This window comes from Emiliania huxleyi (assembly GCF_000372725.1).
Source record: "Emiliania huxleyi CCMP1516 unplaced genomic scaffold EMIHUscaffold_8, whole genome shotgun sequence".
NCBI classification, from domain to species: domain Eukaryota; phylum Haptophyta; order Isochrysidales; family Noelaerhabdaceae; genus Emiliania; species Emiliania huxleyi.
In genome coordinates this window covers 375,399-396,502 of record NW_005196021.1, presented here as the reverse complement: position 1 = coordinate 396,502, position 21,104 = coordinate 375,399, and the positions used below count along the sequence as shown (strand labels likewise).

Genomic DNA, 21,104 nt, shown 5'->3' with positions numbered 1-21,104 from the left:
GCCGCCACTGCTGCCTCTACAGCCGCCGCCTCCGCCGCCGCCTCCGCCGCCGCCGCTACCTCCGCTGCCGCCCTCTCCCTCGCTTCTTCCCTCTCCCTTGCCGCCTCCTCCCTTGCCCTCGCCTCTGCCTCCTCCCTTGCCCGCGACGCCGCCTCCGCCGCCTCCGCCGCCCGCACGGTGCGCGCCGCCGCATCAGCCTCCTCCGATGCCCGCGCCGCTCGCGCCGCCGCAGCTGCCTCAGCCGCCCGCGCCTCGTCCGCCGCCCGCGCCTCGTCCTCCTGCTGAGCTGCCCGCTCAGCCGCCGCCGGCGGCGCGGGGAGTAGAGGGGAAGGGTTGTCGTATCCATATTGCTCGCCTTCATCGTTACTTATCGGTCAGCGTTTTTGCGTCGGAAAGGTTGCTGGGCTCATTCATGATGTGCGCGTATGCGCAGTGCGCAGTATGCGCGGCGGGTCACGGTGATTGAGTGGTGATAATACACAACGTATCAGCCAAAGAGCGTGCTAAGGTACAAGGATGTCTGCCGTCTCGCGTCGCGGACGTCCCCAATCGAGACACGCTCCCACACAGACAGACCAGACCAAACACAAGGGCGGTCGGCCTTGCCAAGGCCTCCGCAGTGTGAAGGGAAGAGTGGGAGCGACACATGGAGTGTACAAGGGGCGCGCTAGCACTAGCAAAGCGAGGAGTCGCTCACAATAGCAGACCGGCGCGGGCAGCGACGAGAACGCAGGATACATCATTTTTGTGTGGCCACTAGTCCACCTGCTTGATCAGGAAGGTCTGGCTCGTGCCAAACCATCTGGCTCGTGCATGACAGGGCCTACTGTGGGTTGTAGACGCACGGCTTGTGGCCGCCATAGACACCCTCGGTTGCGCCCGGGCGTTCGTTCCAGTAGACTTTCAGGAATGATCCCTTGGGACTGCCCCCATCAGCGTATTTGGTATCATACCATTCAAAGCAGCCTACATTCGCTGGTGCTGGGCGTCATTTGCATGGGCAGAGCGCGCGCGTGTGAGGGGTGAAGGGCGTAACCGTGAATCCAGTTGCCGTCTTCGGTCAGTTTGCCCTCAAAAGTGTGCCCTGCGGCGGAGTTGCGGGCGGGTCGTGAGCTGCGAATGGACAACGCAGTGATGTGCTCAGGTACCCTAAGGAAGGCACCATACTGAATGGCAAGGCGCTGGCACTCGTTTGCGTCCTTGACATCGCGGTATTCAGCCGGGCACGTGACGCCAGGTACATAGGTCATGAGGATGAGAAGCTCATCCGTCCCCGAGCCCGACCAGGCTTTCGAGATGCACCTACGACAACCGCCGGGCGTCAGGGGATGTCTCGGAAAGTGCGGGTCACGGGGTCGTAGAGACGCACGGCTTGTGGCCGCCATAGTTGCCCGATGTTGCGCCTGGACGGTTGTTGTAGTAGACGTTGCGGCTTGTCCCTTTCGGGTTTCCCACGCTGGGGTACCAGTTGAAGCAGCCGTCAATCCAGTTCGTGTCGCCGTCCAGTTCAGAGATCCACACGCCGCCTGTGGCAAGAGAGTGGGCGGGCGGGTGCTGAGCATCGGTCGATAATCATCTGTGCTAACATCGAAAGGCACCATTTTGCTCGGCGAGGAGCTTGCACTCGTTTGCGTCCTGGACATCGCGATATCCATCCGGGCACGTGACGCCAGGAGTGTAGGAGAGGAGGATAGCGTACGGATCCCCTCCCTCAGTCGGAACGGTCACGGCCCCCATCGACTCCGAGACACAAGGCTTATTGCCGCCATAGGCACCCGTCACTGCGCCCGGCCGATTGTTGTAGTACACCCTCTGCCACGTCCCTGGAGGTTGAGGCTTAGTGGTATCGTACCACTCAAAGCAGCCTGAGGACAATAGAGACATGAGATGTCGAGAGAGGAGGGCAATAGGGGAGCAGAGTGGGGAGGCAGGCAGAGGCATGTGTCAAACGGAGTCAAGAAGAGGGGAGAGCCACCGTGAATCCAGTTGGTGTCGTCGTAGAGCTGCCCAATCCATTCGTATCCTGCCAGGGTGGGGGTGCATGATTGTGAGCAGCGTGTGCATGGCGAGGGCGATGACGGTCGTGAGGAATCTACTGGCACCATTCTGCTTGGCAAGGCGCTCGCACTCGTTTGCGTCCGGAACATCGCGGTAACCAGCCGGGCACGTGACGTCGGGATAGGCGAGGAGCGTAACGGCGTTCACAACGTCCACATTGGCCGGGCAGCTGGAGCAAATCGGGTAGAACTCTCCGTCGTCGCCGAGGAGAGTCTCGCCGCTTTCCGTAAACGGGCCGTCGCCGTCGCCGTCGCCGTCGTTTGCGATTTCCGTGCAATTAACTCCGCTGTCGCTCGGCACACAGCACGTACAGCTCGTCAGCTCGGCGCCGCAGGCAATGGTGTCGTCGCACTTGGGGATGGACTTGAAGGTATAGTCGAAAGCAGCACAGCAGGTGGACGGTGACTTCCACCATCCAGGGTAGTCTGCGCGGCACCCATCTTTGTTGTGCGTGTACTGAAAGTACGCTCCCGTTCCGGGGGGTTGGAAATGTTCGGCGACTATCTCCCTGGAAAACGTCGTCGAGTAGAGCTTGCATTCGCCACCTTCAAACGTGTTGTTGTCGTACTCGTTGAACCAGAACCCGTGGCATCTGAACGGCCGGGGGAGAGGGCATTTGAGGTATATGCAGAAACAAGGGGCTGGGGTGAGCGTGGGGCAGGGTGAGCGCACTCGTTCCCGGTGTCCACTGGCCACTGGAGGCATTTGCTGTTGCACTCTGCTTTTGTCAGGTAGTTGAAGGTGATCAAGAGCGGACCTGTCTCGGTATTGTCCATCTCTTCCCCAATAGTATCGTATTTGGCGCACAAGTAGATGCTCTTTCCGCCTTTGATATTTTGGTTGAAGTTGCCATTTGCGCCGGACTTGCCTTCGACGCGCGTGTAGTCTTTCGGGCAGCTCTTTGACTCGTACAACTTCAAAGAAACGAGAGCAGGTGAACCCCTCCAGGAGTCTGAGGTGGACTTTGCCTGGCACAAGTAGAGGAAGTCACCGCCCACACCGGAGTTTAGATCGGCGTTCCACTTAGTTGCGTCTTCGTTTGCACGGCCGCCGATGACATTTTCGTATTTCTTACCGGCCGCCGAACTACAATCGGTGTGTTTGCCGTTGACCACTTTGAGGTCGACGACCGCCTTCACGGCCGAGTCCTGACTGGTATGGTAGCAGAGGTACATCTTGTCCTTCGCATCCCATTTCTTCGCATCCTGATTGAGGTCGCCATTCAGCGCGCCTGCGCCCTCCACGCTCTGCCACCCGGCAGTGCTGGCGCACCCAGGGTCGCCAAAGATCCTCACATCATCGATGATGTAGGAGAGCGGTCCGGCGTTCGCACCCCCCGCCTTCCCAGGCCTTTTCGTTGTCAACTGCTCTGGCTTACAAGACGAGCGAGGGCATGACGAGCGAGGTGGAGCATTCGGGATACCGGCATTTAGATTGTAGCACGAGCACTGGGAGCAATCCCAGCCGGTGCCATTGAAGGCGCAGACGCCTAAGGAGAACCGACTCGGGGTGAGAGCGTGCGGGAGGGCGGAGGGGAGGAACGGCAAGAGAAGCACCTGGCTCGTTCGGAGGATCCAGGTCGCCGGCCGTGAAACACTCCGCCTCATCGCCATCCGGGGTGATAAGCGTGGTAAAGCGGGCCTCGGCCAGTCTTGCCGCCTCCTCAATGTCCGCCTTGCTGATCTCCGGAGCGTCCTGCGTCCCCGTGCCGATCCATGGGTCGACTTTTGCCATGATGGACCAAACCGGCACCACTTCATCGACAGTCAGCAGGTGCGGGATGTGGCTCTGTGCGTTGTTCATTGCGACACTGTCGCAGAAGTCGTCCAGCGAAGCCGTGTCTGAACCCACTCCCTTGGGCGACCCGCACGTGATTTGGGTGGACCCGAACGCTTCCCCGGCCGACACGACCATTTCGTTGCTCGTGCTGGTGAAGCTGCTCTTTTCCTGCTTGTAGTTGAAGCCAAAGACGTCAAACCCACTGTTGGAGGCTTTGTTCAAGCTGTCACTCTTTTTGGACTGGTCCATCGAGGAACTGAACCGGTATGCCCGCGCCGCCTCGCAGCCGAGCTCGAACTTCGTTGGCAAATGTGTCCCGAAGTCGTAGAAGAACGCGTCGAGATCAGAGGTGTAGTCCATTTGGTCGTCAGAAGCGATCTTCATCGCCAAGTCGAGCACAGCGGTCACGAAATACTCGGACATGTCGCAGCTTGTCAAATGACTGGTATCGATCGTGGCGTGCATGGCTACTGCACGGGCCCGGAAAGTGTACTCCTCGTCTAGTCCCTGGCTGGCAGCCTTTTCGTAGCTCTTCGTCTCTCTGGACCTTCCAAAGCCGATCTGCGTCGTCTTGGTTTGCTTCCTTGACATTCCAACGCCTCCCTTCTCTGCTTTCGTGGTCTGCTCTACTTCCTTCTCGTAGCCCCCGCCTCGTGACTGGCTCTCGCTCGCTGCCTTGTCGGCCGAGCTCGCAATGCTCGAAGTCGAGCTCTGGGTCTCCAGGGAGCAGGTTGTGAGCGGATGGTACACCGACACCGTGTCGGGCAGCGCGTAGTCCCTTTTGCCGACGCTCCACAGCTTGTTGGCGTTGTACGTGTACTTCAGGATGTCCTGCGGGGGTGCACGCAATGTGAGGCGAAGTCTCTGGCAGTGAGGAGGGAGAAAAAGGCCGAAGGCGGGCCTTGCCAAAGTTGTCCGGGTCATATCCCTTCCCAGCCAAGAAGTTGACAGCGCTGTTTTTGGTTGCCAGGCCGGGCGCGACGGGGAAGGTGGCGGTCACTTTGACGCCTCCGGAGACCGAGTCAACTCCGACTGTTGGGTTGTAAGATGCGTCGCAAAACGCGCGAATGTTAGACGGGCTGATCCCACACTGCTCGGGTTGCCATGCCCTGCACACGTTCACATCGACGCTGACTGACTCGCCATCGACTGTCACTGCTGTGAGGGCCATCCCGAGGTCGAATTCGGCTTTGGAACTCAGAGCGAAGTACACCTTGGCCGCATCCTTGATCTCCTCCAACTCCATCTCGTCGCCGTTGACGACGACTTGGTATTCGTACGTGTCGGACTCAGATGTCTCGCTCAGGCGGCGAGCGCCCGAGCCGCAAGAGACTTCGACGTTGTTGGGTCGCACGCCGAGCACCTGCGTCCGGGGTCGCATCGCTCTCCGTAAAGAGCGCGGCTGTGGGGATCCCTCCCGATCGGCTCGCCTGGAGGAGCTTGTTCTTCACCAAATTGCGAGCGATGTCGGCGCACTCGGCCGACTTGAAAGCGATCACAAAAGACTTCATTCCTTTCGGTGCGAACAGGATGTCGCGCCCCGCGCTGGCCCGCGACACTTCTGACGGGAGCGTACCGTCGCCGCCGTCCTGTGATGGCGGACAAGCAGCGGCTGTGGACTACAGAGGCTTAGCTAGATGTAGTGCAGACGAGAGGGGAAAAGGGGGGCGGTGCCGGGAGCGGCAGCGCGATCGTATTGGGCAGCATGGACGAGCAGCGTGCGAGCACAGCCCCGCCAGAGGAGTGAGCCAAGCCGGCAATGCCGCACATTCCGAGCACCGCCACGAGACCAAAGATCGTGGTCCGGCAAGGTCCTGCAGAGCTGGCGCCCTGCGATGACTGCTTGCCCTTCTTGTTCTTCTTAATCTTGATGGCGGGCTTGCCCATCGATGCGAACCGGCGGAACGCCTTGAAGAAGAGAGCCGAGATTGCCGAGACGAGCACGAAGAAGCCAGACGGGCAGGCGAAGCAGGGCCAAGAGAAGTAGTTTGTGTCGCCCGAGGGAGCCGAGTCGGACGGCTCGCAGCCGGTGGACGCCTCCTTACCCTTCTCCTTGCCCTTCTCGTCCTCCTCGTCGATCTCCGCGTTCGTCTCGGCGTCGTCGAGCAGACCGTACTTGTTGAAGACCTTCGTGGACTTGACCTCGCCCTTGCGCTCCGCCTTGTTGCGCGAGGTCGAGACGGCCCAGTCGGGCTCCTACGCATCGAACGCGGGACGGGGTCCGTCGGTGGGTCCGCAGACGCACGGCACAGAATGCGGCGCTCGCCGCCGGGGCGGGCTTCTCCTTTGGAAACTTCTTGGCCGAGACGGTCCAGCCGTCGTCGCCCTACGCAATGAAAGCGGGGTGGGGTCAAGGAGTGGTCGGCAGGCGCACGGCGCAGAAGCAAGGCGATCGCCGCCAGGGCGGGCTCCGGAAACTCCTTGATCGACGGCTGCATCTCGCCGCCGTCCGCCGCCGGCTTGAGAGCCCACTCGTCGATGCCCTGCGCGCGACGTACGACAGAGTCATGGGGTCGACCACAGTGTGTGCACGGAATGGTGCTGGGAGGCGCTCGCCGCTGGGGCGGGCTCCTCCTCCGGAAACTCCTTGATCGACGGCAGCGTCTCGCCGCAAACCGCCGCCTGCTTTAGAGCCGTGTCGATCTTGATGACCGGCTTGAGCGCCGGGTCGTTCTTGATGACGCCGGTCTCGTCAAGGGAGGCCTCCGTGCCAGACTTGGCCGCAGCCTTCTTGAGGGCGCCCTTGACGGTCGGGCGCTCAAACTTGGACCAGAAAACGGCGGTCGGGCTCGGCGCGTGGGCGGCGAACATGGCCTTGTCCGAGTCGACAGGGCCCGCGTCAGGCGCCTTCTCCGCGGCCGGGTCCTTCTTGAGGACGTCCTCCGTGCCGCACTTTGCCACGGGGATGTCCTTGACGTTCTTGACGCCGCACGCCTGTGGGCGAGGGAAAGTACGCGCAGGCTTTCGGAGACGGAGGAGGGATGATAACGATCCTGGCGAGCGCACGCGCACCTTGGCTCCGTGGAGCGAAGGCGACACCGACTCGGAGATGACGATCGTGATGCGGCCGTCGTCAGCCGGCACGATTCCGACCTTCGCGAAGGACTTCATCGGCGACAACTCGCCCGCGACTTTGCCGCCGCCCGCGTCAATGCCGTCCTTGAGCGGGCTGGGTTCGCTCTCGGACGGGATGACGACGGCCTTGGCGCCGGCCGGATCGTCGACGGTGTTAAGGCGGGACGCCTCGGGCACGGCGTCGAGCGAAACGCCGATGCCATCCTTGAGCGAGACGGGCTCGGAGGGGATGCCGACGGCGTTGCCTCCGCCAGAGTCGATGACGGTCGTGTTGTCCGCCAGAGACGCCTGTCAGCCACAGAACGCGAGAGGGTCGTCTTGCAGGGAAGGCGCAGCGTTGCGTGCGTTGCAGCGGTGCGCGTGTGCATACCCCCTCCCTCAGCCACTGCAAATTAACGCACACCTGCTTGTCAGCAAGCGGCGGCGGAGGAGAGAGCTTGAGCACGAGCTTGTCACCGGCGGCCGGCACGAGCTCGAGTTTGAGCATGTTGATCGAATGAATTCCTGCAGAGAGTCAAGACGCGGTTGTAAGGTGGTGTCCCCGATGGAGGTGCAGGCCAGCGCTCGAGTGGCCCTCGCGGCTGCGGACACAGAGTGGCACGCTCTCTAAGACGCAGCAGAGATGCGAGCAGGCGGGAACTTTGCTCGGCGGGGTCAATCTCAGGTCAATCTCGGCTCGTAGCAGGACAGGCAAGCGCCTACGGGATCGCGACCATGTGAAAGAGGGTGAAAAACTGGTCTTGAGATGTCTGGGGGTATATGGGGGTATATGGGGTATGTGGGGGTATATGGGGGTATGAGAAAATCTCGGGCAATCTCGGGCAAATCTCACACATCTCCAACCCCCCACCCTCCACCCTCCACCCTCCACCCCCACCCCCACCCCTACCGCCACCCCCGCCCCCGTCCCACCAGTACCCAAGCCTCGCTAGAGCCTCGGGTAAGGGAAAAGAAAATCGGAGAATGGCATCAGGTTTCGCATCTCTCTGTGCAGAGGACTAACGCGAGCTCTGATGACTGATTTGGACGAGAGTGTCGAGCAGGAGAACGCCGACGCGCCTACGGACCGCACGTCGCGGCGTGAGTGTCGAGACGAGGCCGCCGGCACGCTCTCTCGCGTCCTCGGCGCTCGGACTGGAGCCGGGCGGCGATTGGCGAGCAGCGAGAGCGAATCGCTCTCTCTTGCCGTAAGAAGGGAGGGCGGTCGGACGGGACAAGGGTGGGGAATGGGCAGCAGCGGACGCGTCTCGCGGCCTCCTCCATGGCAGCGGCTGTACCTGCGAGCGGGAGTGGACAGGCGATGCGAGGCCGAGGGGGTACAGCCGCTCGTGTGGCGATGCGCATCGCGTGGTGGGGGTGGTGAGGGGGCGGCGGGTTCCGTGAGCAATAGGCGTCGCGGGGGTCTAGGTGTGCAGCTCGCGGCGGCATAGTCGGGCGCAATGCGGCGCGGCAAGCGCGAGCGGACGAGGGAAGTGCCATGGCTTGCCTGGTAGCAAAGGCGTCGGGGTACAGTGTGGACGGGGGAACGTGGGGTACTATTTTCAATCAAAAAGAGCGCCTAAAGCACTACTCTATCGAGGTCTCGCGGAGCGGCAATTTTTCGTTTTTCACCGACGTGGTTCCATCAATCACGCCTGGTTTAGCCCAGGCTTGATGTCTGTTCTGCATATGTGCAGTTGGGAAGTTGCCCGACCCCGAGCTGCTGACTGGCCTCCATTCGCGTCCTGATTGCTCTGGCGTGAGATTCGAGAAAATACTGTAATGTGCGTTGTGCGGAGAGAGTGAGAGAACCAGGCACAATACCCAAGAGCCAAGTGAGCAGAGTCTTCGAGAGTTTACATGCACGTCCGCAGTCAGTAGTTTAGGTGCCCCATCTCCGCCTTGCCCTCGGTGTACGTCAGCGAGCGGCTCACAAACGGGTCGGCGCACGGCACGCGGCGCTCGATGTGGAAAGGGATGGCCTGCGCCCACGCCGAGGGCGGGCGCGCCCGCTCGGCCTGCTCTCCGCTTCCGAGCGGCTCGACGAGCTCGCTTGGCCGGTCGGGCTGCACGCAGACGCCGAGCTCAAAGGACCGGATCTCGAGCTCGTCGCCGTGCTGGCTGGCACGCTGGTAGCCCCACGGCGCGGCGGAGAGGTTCGCCGACGTGAGCAGGACACGCCGAACCGCCGGGAGGTCGCGGGTAGCCCCCTCCTCCCGGCGCAGCGGCTCGTGTAGCACGTAGAGCATCAGGTGTGGCGTGCACTGGTAGCCGCTCTTCTCTCCGGCGGCAATGACGTCGTGGCGGAGCTGGAGCTCGTAGAGCGGCAGCGCCTGCCACAAGGAGCAGCCGTGAGTCAAAACGCAGTGAGCTGTGAAGGCCCAGCTCGTAGAGCGACGGCGCCTATGCAAGGAGCAGGTGTGACTCAAAAGAAGAGACAGAGCGGGTGCCCCTCATAGAGCGGTAGCGCCTTGAGCCACTCCGGCGGCGCGCAGTCGTGCGTGCCTGGCCGCGCCTCCCCGGCGCGCGCCTTGCCGAGGATCGCCGCGTCGGCGCGGCGAGGCCAGTGAAAGGCGACTCTCCCGCCATTGGGCGCCTACATACAAAGGAAATACCCGTCGCCCCACCCCGCGTCTCCTTTTCCCGACGCTCCTGCCAGATTGGTTGCCGCAGCCGCGCACCACTTGCCGAAACGCTCCGCACCGTCCTGGCCCGCCGCCCAACCGCTAGCGCAGTGCGCGATCACGGCGACGTCGAGGCGCTCGTCGTCCGTGCGCAACGCCCGTCGGAAGCACGCGCGCAGCGCCGCTATGCCCATCGGAACCGGCGCCTCGCATGTCGCACCGCCGCTGCCGCCGCCGCCGCCGCCGCCGCCACCGCCGCCGCCGCCGCCGCCGCCGCCGCCACCGCCGCCGCCGCCGTCGTCGCCGCCGCCGCCGCCGCCGCCGCCCAGCGGAAAGGTGCCCGGGACGTGGGAGATGAGCGTGGTGCCGGCGGCGTCGGCGGGAGACGTGTCGGCGCGCTCCCATGCCGCGCGCATCTTCTCCCACACGGCCTCCCCCGCCAACCGGTTGGCTGCAGAGCCTGCGCCATGGTGCGGCTTCGACGCGTAGAGCATGTCGACGTGGTGGAGCAGCGCCGACCTGGGACACGTCTCGGACAGGTCTCGGACATGTCCTGCACATGTCGGCGTGGAGCCTCTTCCCTTGGCGACCGAAACGGCGACGGCGGCTGCCGCTGCGCGCAGCAGTCGAAGTCGGCCCAGAAGAGCCCGCACAGCTGCCGACGCCGCTCGCCGCTCCCCTCCTGTCCGGCCCCGTAGGAGCCCGCCGTCGCGTTGCCGCTGGACAGCACGAGCCGTACGACCTCGCGGGGAGATATGGGGAGATATGGGGAGATATGGACAGCACGAGCCGCACGACCTCGCGGCCGCTCCCGTCCGTCGCGACGAAGGTGAGCATCCAAAACTTGGAGTGCACCTGGCCGTGCCCCTTGGCAGCCGTCGTGTCGGCTGTCAGCCGGCGCGCGACGCGGATGCGCGGCTTGCGGCGCGCGGCGACCAGCTCGTCGAGGCGCGGGTTCTGCCTATGGGGACATGTCTCGGACGTGTCTCGGACATGACATGTCCTGCACGCGTCCAGCTCGTCGAGGCGCGGGCTCTGCCCCTCGGGAAGACACACCGAGCCCGGCACGCCTACTCTCGGCTGATCTCGGCTGATCTCGGCTGATCTAGGCTGATCTCGGCTGATCTCGGCTGATCTCGGCTGATCTCGGCTGATCTCAGCGATAGAACAGTAAAACACGCACTCGCTCGCTCGCTCTCTCGCTCTCGCTCTCGCCCCCCCCCCCTCTCGCTCTCGCTCTCGCCCCCACCCCTCTCTCTCTCTCTCTCTCTCTCTCTCTCTCTCTCTCTCTCTCTCTCTCTCTCTCTCTCTCTCTCTCTCTCTCTCTCTCTCTGTGTGTGTGTGTGTGTGTGTGTGTGTGTGTGTGTGTGTGTGTGTGAGTGTGTGTGTGTAGTGTGTAGTGTGTGCTCACCGTCCGCCGGCAGGCGACTCCTGCCGCCGAGCCAGTCCGTCTCGCAGACGGCAGGAGGGGGGTGGTCCTGCAGCAGCGGCGGGGGTCTGTCCTCTTCGGCGCCGCCGACACGCGGCCTGCGAGCAGAGATGGCGGCCTTACTGGAGGTGGGGGTGGTGGTGGTGTGGGGGGGGGGGGGTGAGGGGGGGGAGGGGGGAGAGCGAGGGTGTGTGTGTGATGAGATGCTTGATGACTACCAGGCGGAGAGAGAGCGCGAGGTGTGTGTGTGTGTGTGTGTGTGTGTGTGTGAGGCGGAGGCCTGTCCTCGTCGCATGGCGCCGCGCAGTCCGGAGGCTGCACGGCGGTGCAAGAGGCTTGCGCTGTGGCCGCGCGCGATGCAACGGCCTCGGCCGCCGCCGACTCCTCGGCCGACCCCTTCCCTGGCGGCTCCGCCTCGACGGCGGCCTGTTCACAGCTCGAGGTGTGAAGAGACGCTGTTCACAGGTACGGCTACAGCCACGACCCTCGACGGCGGCCTGCCCCCGGTGCCTCGCGTCTGGTCCCCACTGCAGCAGCACCACCTCCGCCTGCATGTGCGCCTATGGGACATGTCTCGGACATGTCGTCGACGTGTCCTGGACATGTCACCGCCTTGGCCTGGATGAGCGCCGGCGCGGCGTCGGCAACGCTCGCCGTCTGCAGCATCGCCCACACAAAGTAGTCCTATCCGGGACATGCCTCGGACATGCCTCGGACATGTCCTGCACACCGCCGCGCCGCGCCGCCCGCACGGAAGGGCATCTCCTGCACGCTCTGCGCGGCGACGACGGCGGCCGCCAGCGTCAGCCCGGGCGGCGCCGCGAGCGCGTCGGCGAGCAACGCGCCCTTAGCGCCGGGCTCTCCCCTCCCGTGCGCGCACTGCGAGACCGACGTGAACCGGATCGCTCGCAGGTCCGGCTTGTGGACCGGAGGGGCGGTCTTGCTCTTTGGCGGCGCGGCGCCGCCGACGCGCGGCCTGCGGGGCGGCGATGGCGGCGCTACTGGCGGCGTTGGTGGGGTGGGGTGGGGTGGGATGGAGGGGGGGGGGGCGGGGGAGGGAAGCGAGGTGGGGTCGGCGGGGGTAGCGATGGTGGCGACGAGGGAGCGGCGGCAGCGACGCCTGGCGCGCCCGTCGCGTGCGCGGACGAGGGCGGCGGCGGGCGGGGAGAGGAGGAAGGGAAGCAGCTCCTCCTCGTACAAGACCTTGACGCGAGGCTCGCTGCTGTTGGCCAGCTGCGCCGCGCGGCACTTGTCGCCGCTCTCCGGCCTCTCGCCCTCGCCGTTCCGCTGGCCGCCCTTCCCCTTCTCGCCTAGGAGACTTCCGAGAAAGTGCAGAGGCGGCACGGCGGATGTGCTTTTGGCGGCGTGAGAGAGGGAGAGGGAGAGGGAGAGGGAGAGGGAGAGGGAGAGGGAGAGGGAGAGGGAGAGGGAGAGGGAGAGGGAGAGGGAGAGGGAGAGGGAGAGGGAGAGGGAGAGGGAGAGGGAGGGGGGAGGAGGGGGTCAGTGGCACCTCGGCCGACGACAAGCAGATGTGCCGTCCCCACCCTCCCCACCACCTCCCCGCCGCACGACCGCACCAAGCCCACCAGCCAGCTCTGCGTCTCATGCCACGGCCCGCCGAGCCGCATGCACCCCGTGAGGCAGACCGCCAGTCCGCGCAGCGGCGCCCGCTCCTCGAGGCCGCGCCACGCCGGAGCGTCCATCGCGAGGCGGAGCAGAAAGTGGCGGTGCGCCGCCGCGGCCCGCGAGGCGGCGAGCTGCCGCGCGAGCGCGGCGAAACTGCCCTCGCCGCGCCCTCCGACGGAGAGGTGCTCCACCAGCTCGGCCTACTCCTCGTCCTTCAGTGGTGAGAGGACACACGGACTCCCCAAGGCTGGGGGGTGCCCCACCACCGCTCGGCCTCGTCCCAGCAGGCGGCCGGCACTGCGCCCGGCCTCGGCGCCCTGTTGAGCTTCCGCAGGTCCTCCCTAGCGCGGTCGGCGTCGGCGCCCTCGCCAACCACGAGGATGGCGGTGTTGCGGTTCACCTTGGAGGCGTCCGGAGATATGGGCAGATGTGGGGGAGATATGGGGAGAGTGTGTGATGACACCTTGGAGGCGTCCGGCTTGGCCGCCGACGGGCCAACAGCGTGCTGCACCTTCCCTCCGGACGAAGTGAGCAGCGCCTGCAGCGGCGCCTTCCCCCAAAACACCACGAAGTCGCCCTTTTGCCGCGCGCCGAAGCCCGCGACGGCGACGGCGGACGGCGCTCCGTCGGGACGCTCGAGGCGCCGCTCCGCCGTGGCGGCGGCGAGCCACGGCCCTCGCTCCGCCTCGAGCCGCCGCTGCACCGCCTCGAGGAGTCCCATCGCCTAGTCGCGGTCGGCGAGCGGTGGGCACCCAGACTTCCAAAGGGCCGCCCCCCCCTCCCCACGAAAACAACGGCCCCTCGCCTCGACCAGCGACGCCGCAAACTCGAGCACCTCTGCCGCGTCGGTCAGGGAAGCGGCCCGGCGGGCGGCGGCGAGGAGCGGAGGCTCGTCGCCGCCGCAGGAGAGCCGAACCACGCGCCGATGCCGCTCCTTACCCCGCTGCGTGGCGGCGGGCTCGCCGGCCGCGCGATCGCCGGAGAAGCTCACGGTGTAGGAGTGGCCACCCTCGTTTATCTGGACGGCCGGGTCGCCGCGGTGCCACGCAAACTCGAGGGCGAGCTGCGCCCGCATCGAGTACGCCGTCCATTGCCCTCTCAGCTCCACGTGCCACCCGGTGAGGCGAGGGTGAGCGCCAGAGGGCCCCGGCTGCGGCGAAGCGACCCGCTGCCGCTTCTCCCGTCCTGGCGCCGTTACGGGCTCCAGCTGCGACAAAGATCGCAGGTATCGCTCCGCAGCCTCGCAGTCGTGACGGTGTGCAGCAAGCAGCGCCTGCAACTGGTCGTCGTCCAGGTCGTTTGTCAGCTGCCGCGCGAGGGCACGGAGCCGCGCGAGGGCGCTTCGGCTGTCATCGCCGCCGCCGCCGCCGCCGCCGTCGTCGTCGGATGAGAGCTCAATCGGTACTTCTGGCATATGAAGTGCGCGCGTGCACGGGCGCGCAGGCTGCCTGAGCCCTGAACAATTATGCGCGTCCATAGACCATCCGAAGAGGGACACCGTCGAATCAGACCGAGTACGAGTGATGCCGGTTTCGGGCTCCCAGGCGTCTCGGGGCATCACAGCATACCGCGTTGGTGTCCAGTCCGAGCCTGGCTGTTCTTCACCTTCCTAACTAACTGGGTGGACGCATACTCGAGTTGCCCCGTTTGTGCCGCGTCCCGTGCCCCCGAGTTCATTTTATTTTCGAGTAGGACCAGGTAGGGGCGGGCCGCCACCGCTCCGCGTGCAGCGTCCAGCGACGGCTCGAGCCGATAAGGATATAGGGGCCGATTTTTTGCGAGTATTTTGCGAACTACTCGACAGTCCCCCTGAGGGAGGGTGTAGAGGATGTAGAGTGTAGAGCGCTGTAGAGCTGTAGAGCTGTAGAGCGCTGTAGCGCTGTAGAGCTCTACATCCGCCGCGGGACGAACTGCGTGCGTTGTAGAGCGCTGTAGAGCGCGATTTTGCTGTAGAGTTTGTTGTAGAGGCTCTACAGCTAGTCTACAGCCAAACCGCCGGGAAGGCAGTTACTCAAAGAGGTCAAGCCGCGCTAATGGGGTGTCTCCGAGCTTACTGGAGCTCTGATGGACGGCCCTGACTATCCCTGACACACAGAGAGTCACTCTGACGGCACATAACACCCTATAACTGCGTCATGACCAGCCTGCCATGCGTCGCCGGTGCCGCATTTGTCGCTGTGCTTCAGGCGGTGGACTGTCGGCTGCGAGGACGGTCGCATTTGCGCGAGGCGAGGCGAGCATTGCTGCGCGTTGCACATGCGCCATGACTCGCGCCAGCGCGTGCGGGAGCTCCTGGCTGAGCGTTGAGTCCAGGCGAGTTGCGCTGGCCACGATCGCTACGCCGAGCCGAGCTGACGCGCCGAGGCGCCGGCCAGCCGCAGCCGTGAGGCATGCCACAGCAGCAGAGGCACCTGCCACCCATTGGGCGGGCAGACAGAAGGCCAGGGCAGCACTGGCAAGTGCAACGCGCCTCATGTCGGAGAGCGACCGTGCCTCCTTCGCCGCTTTTGAGGTAGGGAGGGTGGTACCTTTCGTAAAACTGAAACGCGGAACGCGATCTGTCTCGCGTTCCTCAACGCGGCAACCGCACATCCAGGGCCGGGGAGCTAAGAAGCGCACCCAGCGGGCCGGATGATTGGCATCGGGTTGCGGGCAAGAGAGCCCTAGCCCTGGGGGGTGCGCGTTCGCAGGGCAAGGGCCGTAAAGTAAACACGGGTCTCCGAGGTTTAGTACCGCGCTCCGGGTTTCCCCTAGCAGCAGAACGCCCCCTCTACTCGGAGCTAGCAAACTACACCAGACATGGACACGCGACGACACATGAGACCACTCCACCGGTCCGCCATCCTGCCTCACTTCACAGAGCCAAGAAGAATAAGAAGCGACACATGTGGTCCGATCTACAAGGTACAACGACGACGTCAAGAGCGTGCTCAGCCCACCATGTAAATTCTTTTCCGCGCCAGTCCCGTGGCGTGTCGTGCCAGGGAGTTTTGTTGTAAAATTCGCTTTGTTGCAGGACTGCCGAGCGTCTGAGGTGTTCGCTTCGCTCTTCATCCGCACCTTCCCAGTCGCAGCACAAAAACACATCCGCGCACAGAGAATCACACACAACAGCCCGTCTTCCCTAGCGATGCGCGTCGACGCTCCCTCTCGAGTCCACCAAGGACGTCCTGGCCCAACCGAGGCCGATAGCGTGGGGCGCACCGAGCATTCGACTCACGTCTTGAAGCTCCGCCACCTCCCGCTTCGACATCAGACGAGCAGCTGCGCAAACCCCGCAGGGCTACCGACTTTGTCCCCCTCCCCCTCCCCTCGCATTTCAGACCCCGTTCACCTCCACAATGTCATAGCTGTTTGTGCATCCAATGTAAGCGCCCTCACGGCGTGCTGCTCACTAGGCACCTCGCCGAGATGCTAGCCGACTTTGGGATGCACGTTGGCTTGCCATGTGGTGACCAGATCTTATACTCCGAGGTCGGCGGCTTTGGGCGGCGCAACGACGTGAGCGGGTATTCCATTACTCGGTGCATTCAGCAGTTTTTCTACTACCTGACGTTGTGCTTGTGCGGCTTTTGGTTCTTCTGCCTTGCTTTGGCCTCCACCCAGGCATGGGGCCTCAAGATCACCGAGATCTCGACTGAAATGACGACTGAGAGCAAGTTTCCCGATGTTTACATGTGCCTCTCGGCCGAATTTCATCGCAGTCTGAAAGAGGGCTCGAGGACCATGTACGTATCGGCTGGCCCTGGCGATGACGTGATTTTCAAGCAGGCTCGTGATCTGTGTCCCGAACCTGCTGCATTCCTCAAGTTGAATGAGGGGGCCCGCCGTTCCAGTCGGGCCTGCTTGCGAGGCGGTGCTTGCAACTCATCCTACATCCAAGACAGCATGCTCAGCGAGAGCATGTGCTCAGTCCAGGAAATTGGCGTCTGGCCAGACGTGTTGACGGCGGACTACCTGAGCTTAGGGGGGGTTTCTATGGAAGAACTGGCCCCGTACATGGGTCGCGCATACGCTGCACCACCCCGTCCGGCAAGGCCGTCATCACCGCCGCCACCCTTGCCACCCCCTCCCTCTCCGCATCCGCCATCGTCTCCGCATCCGCCGGCCCCACCGCCATCGACGCCAGGGTCTCCCCAACCCCTACCTCTGAGAGTGAGTCCTCCGAGGGTGAGGCCGCTGATGGTGGAGCCCGTTAGAGGGCTGACTAAACGGCGGATCATGCGCCGGTTGTGATAATGGTCTGCCCCGTGTCATGTGGCCGTTGCATTTTCGAACGTCGGGTAATTTGTCGTGGTAGTCCGTCTTGGTGCACAGCGGCCCTCGCCCCACCTCGTACGCTTTGTTTGCGGCTTTAGCCTGTCTGCGGTTCTAGGAATGCGTATAAAAAAGAGAAGTGAGAAGCTTGCCGGTTCACTATGTTTACGCAGCGTAGGGAAGGCCTACCAGGCAATTTGTATTTGACCACCGATCCACCCACCGCCCGCCCACCCACCAGTACCAGGACCACCTCTTCGGCTCTAATTTCACACTAACTCGCTATACTCACTGTGAGGCCGTCATCGCCCGTCCCACCAGCCCATTACGCGGCCAGTGTCCTAGTCGTTTGTCTGACTGTGTTTACACACTTACCTCGATCCATTAGCCACCGCCGTGGGTGGTCCGCCGCCAAAACTGGCCTAGGTTGAACCACAGATTCGCGACCCACTTTTCGCCGCTCGTCACGTCGCACCCGCCGTGCCAGGCGTAAAAGTCCGCCGCCGCGCTGTCGGGCAGAGTGTTGTAGAAGAGCACGACGCGGCCGACTCTCGGCGTGAGCGTCAGCCCTAAAAGAGTAAAGTGAAAGGACAAATCCTCACTACTCGGCGTTGCCTTTGCTATGTCTTGAATCTAATGCGGCACCAAGCGACGTCTGACAGTTGTTGTAGTCAAGGCGCACGAACTTGGCGTTGCGCGTGAGCGGCAGCAGCTGGTCGCGCAGCGTGCCGAGCATTCCGGTGCTGCGCGTGGCTGCAGTCACGGGAAAGTTTGTCTCGCCGCCCTCAAAGCCGTCCGAAAGGTAGATGAGCGCCGTGGCGAAGCGGACGGCCGCCGGGCGCGCTCCCTGGGCGGTATGGGGAGAGGCAAACGTAAATGCGAAATGGCTGCGCGGGGGGAGGCTGGCAGTGGTGACTGGTGAGGTGAAGGAGGAGCTAGGCCGCCTGGTCCGTGTCGAGGTGGTAGTGGTAATGCTCGCCCGGCCGATAGCGGACGACCTGCATCTGCTCGGCGACGAGGTGGTGCATGCCCACGAGCGCAGCCACACGCTCTCGCACCGCGAGCAGCAGAGACGGCCAAGCGCCCACGGCGCCTTCACCACCCGCCGCCGGGGCGCCACTCGCCGGTGTCGGAAGAAGCGCGCTCTGAGAGGTGCGGTCCGAGGCGCGCTGGAAATTGGAGCGGACGCCTTGACCGTGGCGGAGCGTTGTGTCCGCCTCGAGCCTAGGCTCCGCCATCGCCCGGATGACAGCGCACTCGGACGCGTCGAGAACGCCGTCAGCCATGCTGACGCGAGGCTTCTGGCTCAGCGTCTCGAGCACGACGCTCCTCCCGCCATCGAGCGCGATGGTGCGACGCGTGCCGATGGGCGCCTGCGGCACGAAGAAAGGATATCCGCCAGACACCGCGATGAGCACGCCATCGGCAGCGCGTGCAGCGGCGAGCGCCCGAGCCAGGTCCTCGGCCGAGCTGCGGTGGTTGCGACCAGTGCTGCGGGAGGATGATTGCAGCAGGAGCTCGCCCGTGGTACTGAAGACTTGGACTTCGTCGTTTGGCAGGAACCGGCGCCACTCAATGTCGTCCACGAGTGAGACCGTGCAGAGCACTGCGCCGCCGCCGTTGGCAACGATCCGGGCGCACGCGGCACCACTTGCACACGGCTCCTCGCCGTTCGTGACTCCCGTGCAAACGAGCGCGGTACCCGCGAGCGCGGCTGCCATTGCTGCCATCACGGCCCAGTGCCTCGACGGTTGGGAGCTAGGTGCCGCCATTCCGTGATCTCCAATTGGCCATTGCCTCGCCGTGATCTCCAATTGGAAGGGCCCATATATTGCCCGTTCCCCCGGCCGTTCCCCCCGCCCCATCAATAGGGATCACGGCGTCTCTTCATGCGTCCTGCTTAGATTTGCGGCTCCCATCCCGTAAATACAAATGTGGGAAGGGGATAACTTGCCAAGGGGCACATTTCTGACCGTATTGAAGGTGGCAGTCGGGACGACGAACAGCGGTGGCGCAGACGAATCGGCCTTCGGCCCCTTGTGCGGCGAGCAGCGTCGAGAGCGGCCGCACATTGCTCGGTACCCCCCCTGCACATCTAAAGCCATCCCTGCTGCTAGGGGGGGGGGGGGTCTGACCCCCCCAGCAGCAAAGCGCTGCTGCTGGGGGGGGGGGGGTCCCCACCCCCCTAGCAGCAGAAGGCACGGAACCAGCTCTCCCGCCTCTTCGCCGCCGCCGCCCCTCCACCCTCGGCTCGTGTTTGAACGGTACCCTCCAGGCGGTTGTGTTCACCGCGCCTTCCAGCCCGGTTGGCAGTAGGAGGGCCCGCCGATGAGACCACTGATTTTGGTGTCGACCATAAATTCTCGCCACTGGAACACATGCTACTTACAGCTGCTGTCTGTACAGAGATGCCAGCACCCCCCACAGGCAGAGCGCTCCTGCTGGGGGGGGGGTCCGGACCCCCCCAGCAGCAGAGCTGAGCCCTGGTCTGACAGCCTGACAGCAAACCCGGACAGCGCCTGACAGTGCCCGACAGCCTGACAGCGCTGACAGCACTTTCTCTGACAGTCTGACAGCACGAGGCCGAGCATCGTGGAAAGGTATAAGAAGGTCTGCATGAATGACGTCGTTACGTACGTGCACGGGCAGGAGTCGCACCGGCTGCAACGGTGTCGGCGTGCAACTCGCCCACAAATCGTGTTTGGGGAATCCGGTGTTTTCTTTTTTTTCATTCTTACCTTTCAGGGGACCTGTAGAGTCAGTAGAGTCAATGAGTGGCGATGGTTATTTATTCACTTCCCACCACACAGTGCGCCTCTCTCGGTGTGTCGGTCTCACCGGACTGCCGGTCTGCCGCCCCCCCCGCCCTGGGTAGCTCACATTTGTCTTTCGTTCCTAACAACCGAGGAGGCGAGAGCGCACGGGCCTCGGGCCTGTCAGCTTGACGGGGTAGAAGGAAGATACTGATTACTTACTGTATTGCCGGAGAGACAGGTCTCTCTCGGCACTCGGGTAATCCCTCGGGAAGCCGTCGCCCGCGCCTCGCCTGTCGCGTGAATCGTGTCGTGTGACCGGCGCCAAAATTCTTTTTGTGCTTGCCTTCGAAGGTCGCCAATGGCAGGTGAGAGGCCTGACACCGCGATGGAGCCCGGCTCCGCCGCGCTCGAGCCGCGCGCGCCGCAGCGCGTGATGATCACACGCATGGTGCTCGACAACTTCAAGTCGTACGCCGGCCCCATCACCATCGGCCCCTTTGACGCCAACATGACGTCGGTCGTCGGCCCGAACGGCAGCGGCAAGTCGAATGTGATCGACGCGATGCTGTTCGTCTTTGGCTTCCGCGCCAACAAGATGCGACAGGGCAAGCTCTCCGAGCTGATCCACTCCTCCTCGCGGCACCCGAACCTGCAGTACACCAAGGTCTCGGTCCACTTCCGCGACGTCGTCGACCTGCCGGACGGCACGGTGCAGCCCGTCGAGGGCACCGAGCTCGTCGTGGCGCGCGAGGCGAAGCAGGACAACAGCTCGACCTACTGGGTCAACGGCAAGCGCGCGGGGCGCGAGGAAGTGGTGACGCTGCTCAAGCGGCGCGGCATCGACCTCGACCACAACCGGTTCCTCATCCTGCAGGGCGAGGTCGAGCAGATCGCGATGATGAAGCCGAAGGCGCCGAGCGCGCACGAGGACGGGCTGCTCGAGTACCTGGAGGACATCATCGGCTCGAACCGCCTCAAGGAGCCCATCGCCGAGGCGCAGACGCAGGTCGAGACGCTCAACGAGTCGCGCGCGGTGAGACACTTCCGAGACGCTTCCGAGACGCTTCCGAGACGCTCCCTCTCTTCCCTCGCCCACGGCGCACCTCCACCCCGTGCACGCCGCCGCTCGCACTGCCGGCCCCACGACGCTTCTTTGCGCTCCGGCATGTGCACGACGCGTCCGTGACGTGTCCGCTCTGCCCGCTGTGCCCGCCGTCTGCCGCCCCCGTCCCCAGCCCCCGTCCCAACCACCGCTACCTCCGCCTCCGCCTTCGCCGCTGCCTCCCATCGCCCTCCGCCGCCGCCTCCGCCTGCTCCTCCCCCTCCGCCGCCCCCCTCCGCCGCCTCCCCCACTCCCTCACCCGCCCCCTCTGTCCCCGCCGTGGCCCCGCAGGCCCGGCTGAATGCGCTCAAGTCGGTGCCGCTGCCGCCCTCCCGTGCTGCCTCACTTGCCTGCCACCACTTTGCGGCGGGGGTGCGCCAGGGCGTGCAAGGAGACGAGTACTCCTCCCCCCCCTCTCC

At 64.2% G+C, this 21,104-nt stretch overlaps 5 protein-coding genes across 5 annotated transcripts in view; 1 reads left to right on the top strand and 4 right to left on the bottom strand.

Annotated features, from left to right (window-relative positions):
* Window positions 1-823: 823 nt before the first annotated feature.
* Window positions 824-1,302, bottom strand: EMIHUDRAFT_432997 (hypothetical protein; the record flags this gene model as incomplete). The annotated part of the gene is made up of 3 exons (XM_005759496.1): window positions 1,163-1,302; window positions 1,037-1,084; window positions 824-966 (listed from the first exon to the last, which is right to left on the bottom strand). Exons 1-3 carry the CDS (start codon window positions 1,248-1,250, stop codon window positions 824-826), a joined length of 279 nt encoding a protein of 92 aa, XP_005759553.1. The 5' UTR covers window positions 1,251-1,302.
* Window positions 1,303-6,602: 5,300 nt separating this feature from the next.
* EMIHUDRAFT_350817 (hypothetical protein) lies at window positions 6,603-7,418 on the bottom strand (the record flags this gene model as incomplete). Its single annotated transcript, XM_005759495.1, has 4 exons — window positions 7,316-7,418; window positions 7,103-7,200; window positions 6,850-7,072; window positions 6,603-6,771 (listed from the first exon to the last, which is right to left on the bottom strand). Coding segments are annotated over exons 1-3 (310 nt in total), but the record flags the coding sequence as incomplete, so codon positions are not given.
* A 1,220-nt stretch (window positions 7,419-8,638) lies between these two features.
* On the bottom strand, window positions 8,639-14,083 carry EMIHUDRAFT_432995 (hypothetical protein). The gene is made up of 6 exons (XM_005759494.1): window positions 13,945-14,083; window positions 9,573-9,931; window positions 9,519-9,543; window positions 9,331-9,487; window positions 9,290-9,294; window positions 8,639-9,224 (listed from the first exon to the last, which is right to left on the bottom strand). The coding sequence occupies exons 2-6, from the start codon at window positions 9,929-9,931 to the stop codon at window positions 8,766-8,768; spliced, it is 1,005 nt and encodes a 334-aa protein (XP_005759551.1). The 5' UTR covers window positions 13,945-14,083; the 3' UTR covers window positions 8,639-8,765.
* A 3,128-nt stretch (window positions 14,084-17,211) lies between these two features.
* On the bottom strand, window positions 17,212-18,548 carry EMIHUDRAFT_96973 (hypothetical protein; the record flags this gene model as incomplete). The annotated part of the gene is made up of 3 exons (XM_005759493.1): window positions 17,212-17,396; window positions 17,473-17,674; window positions 17,886-18,548. The coding sequence occupies 3 exons, from the start codon at window positions 18,546-18,548 to the stop codon at window positions 17,212-17,214; spliced, it is 1,050 nt and encodes a 349-aa protein (XP_005759550.1).
* A 607-nt stretch (window positions 18,549-19,155) lies between these two features.
* EMIHUDRAFT_198420 (hypothetical protein) overlaps window positions 19,156-21,104 on the top strand; it is a gene marked incomplete at both ends in the record, with an annotated part of 8,379 nt that continues 6,430 nt past the window's right edge. The window contains 4 exons of the mRNA XM_005759492.1: window positions 19,156-19,227; window positions 19,396-19,496; window positions 19,935-20,616; window positions 20,977-21,000. Coding sequence (XP_005759549.1) covers window positions 19,156-19,227; window positions 19,396-19,496; window positions 19,935-20,616; window positions 20,977-21,000 — 879 coding nt within the window. The remainder of the gene's footprint in view (window positions 19,228-19,395; window positions 19,497-19,934; window positions 20,617-20,976; window positions 21,001-21,104) is intronic.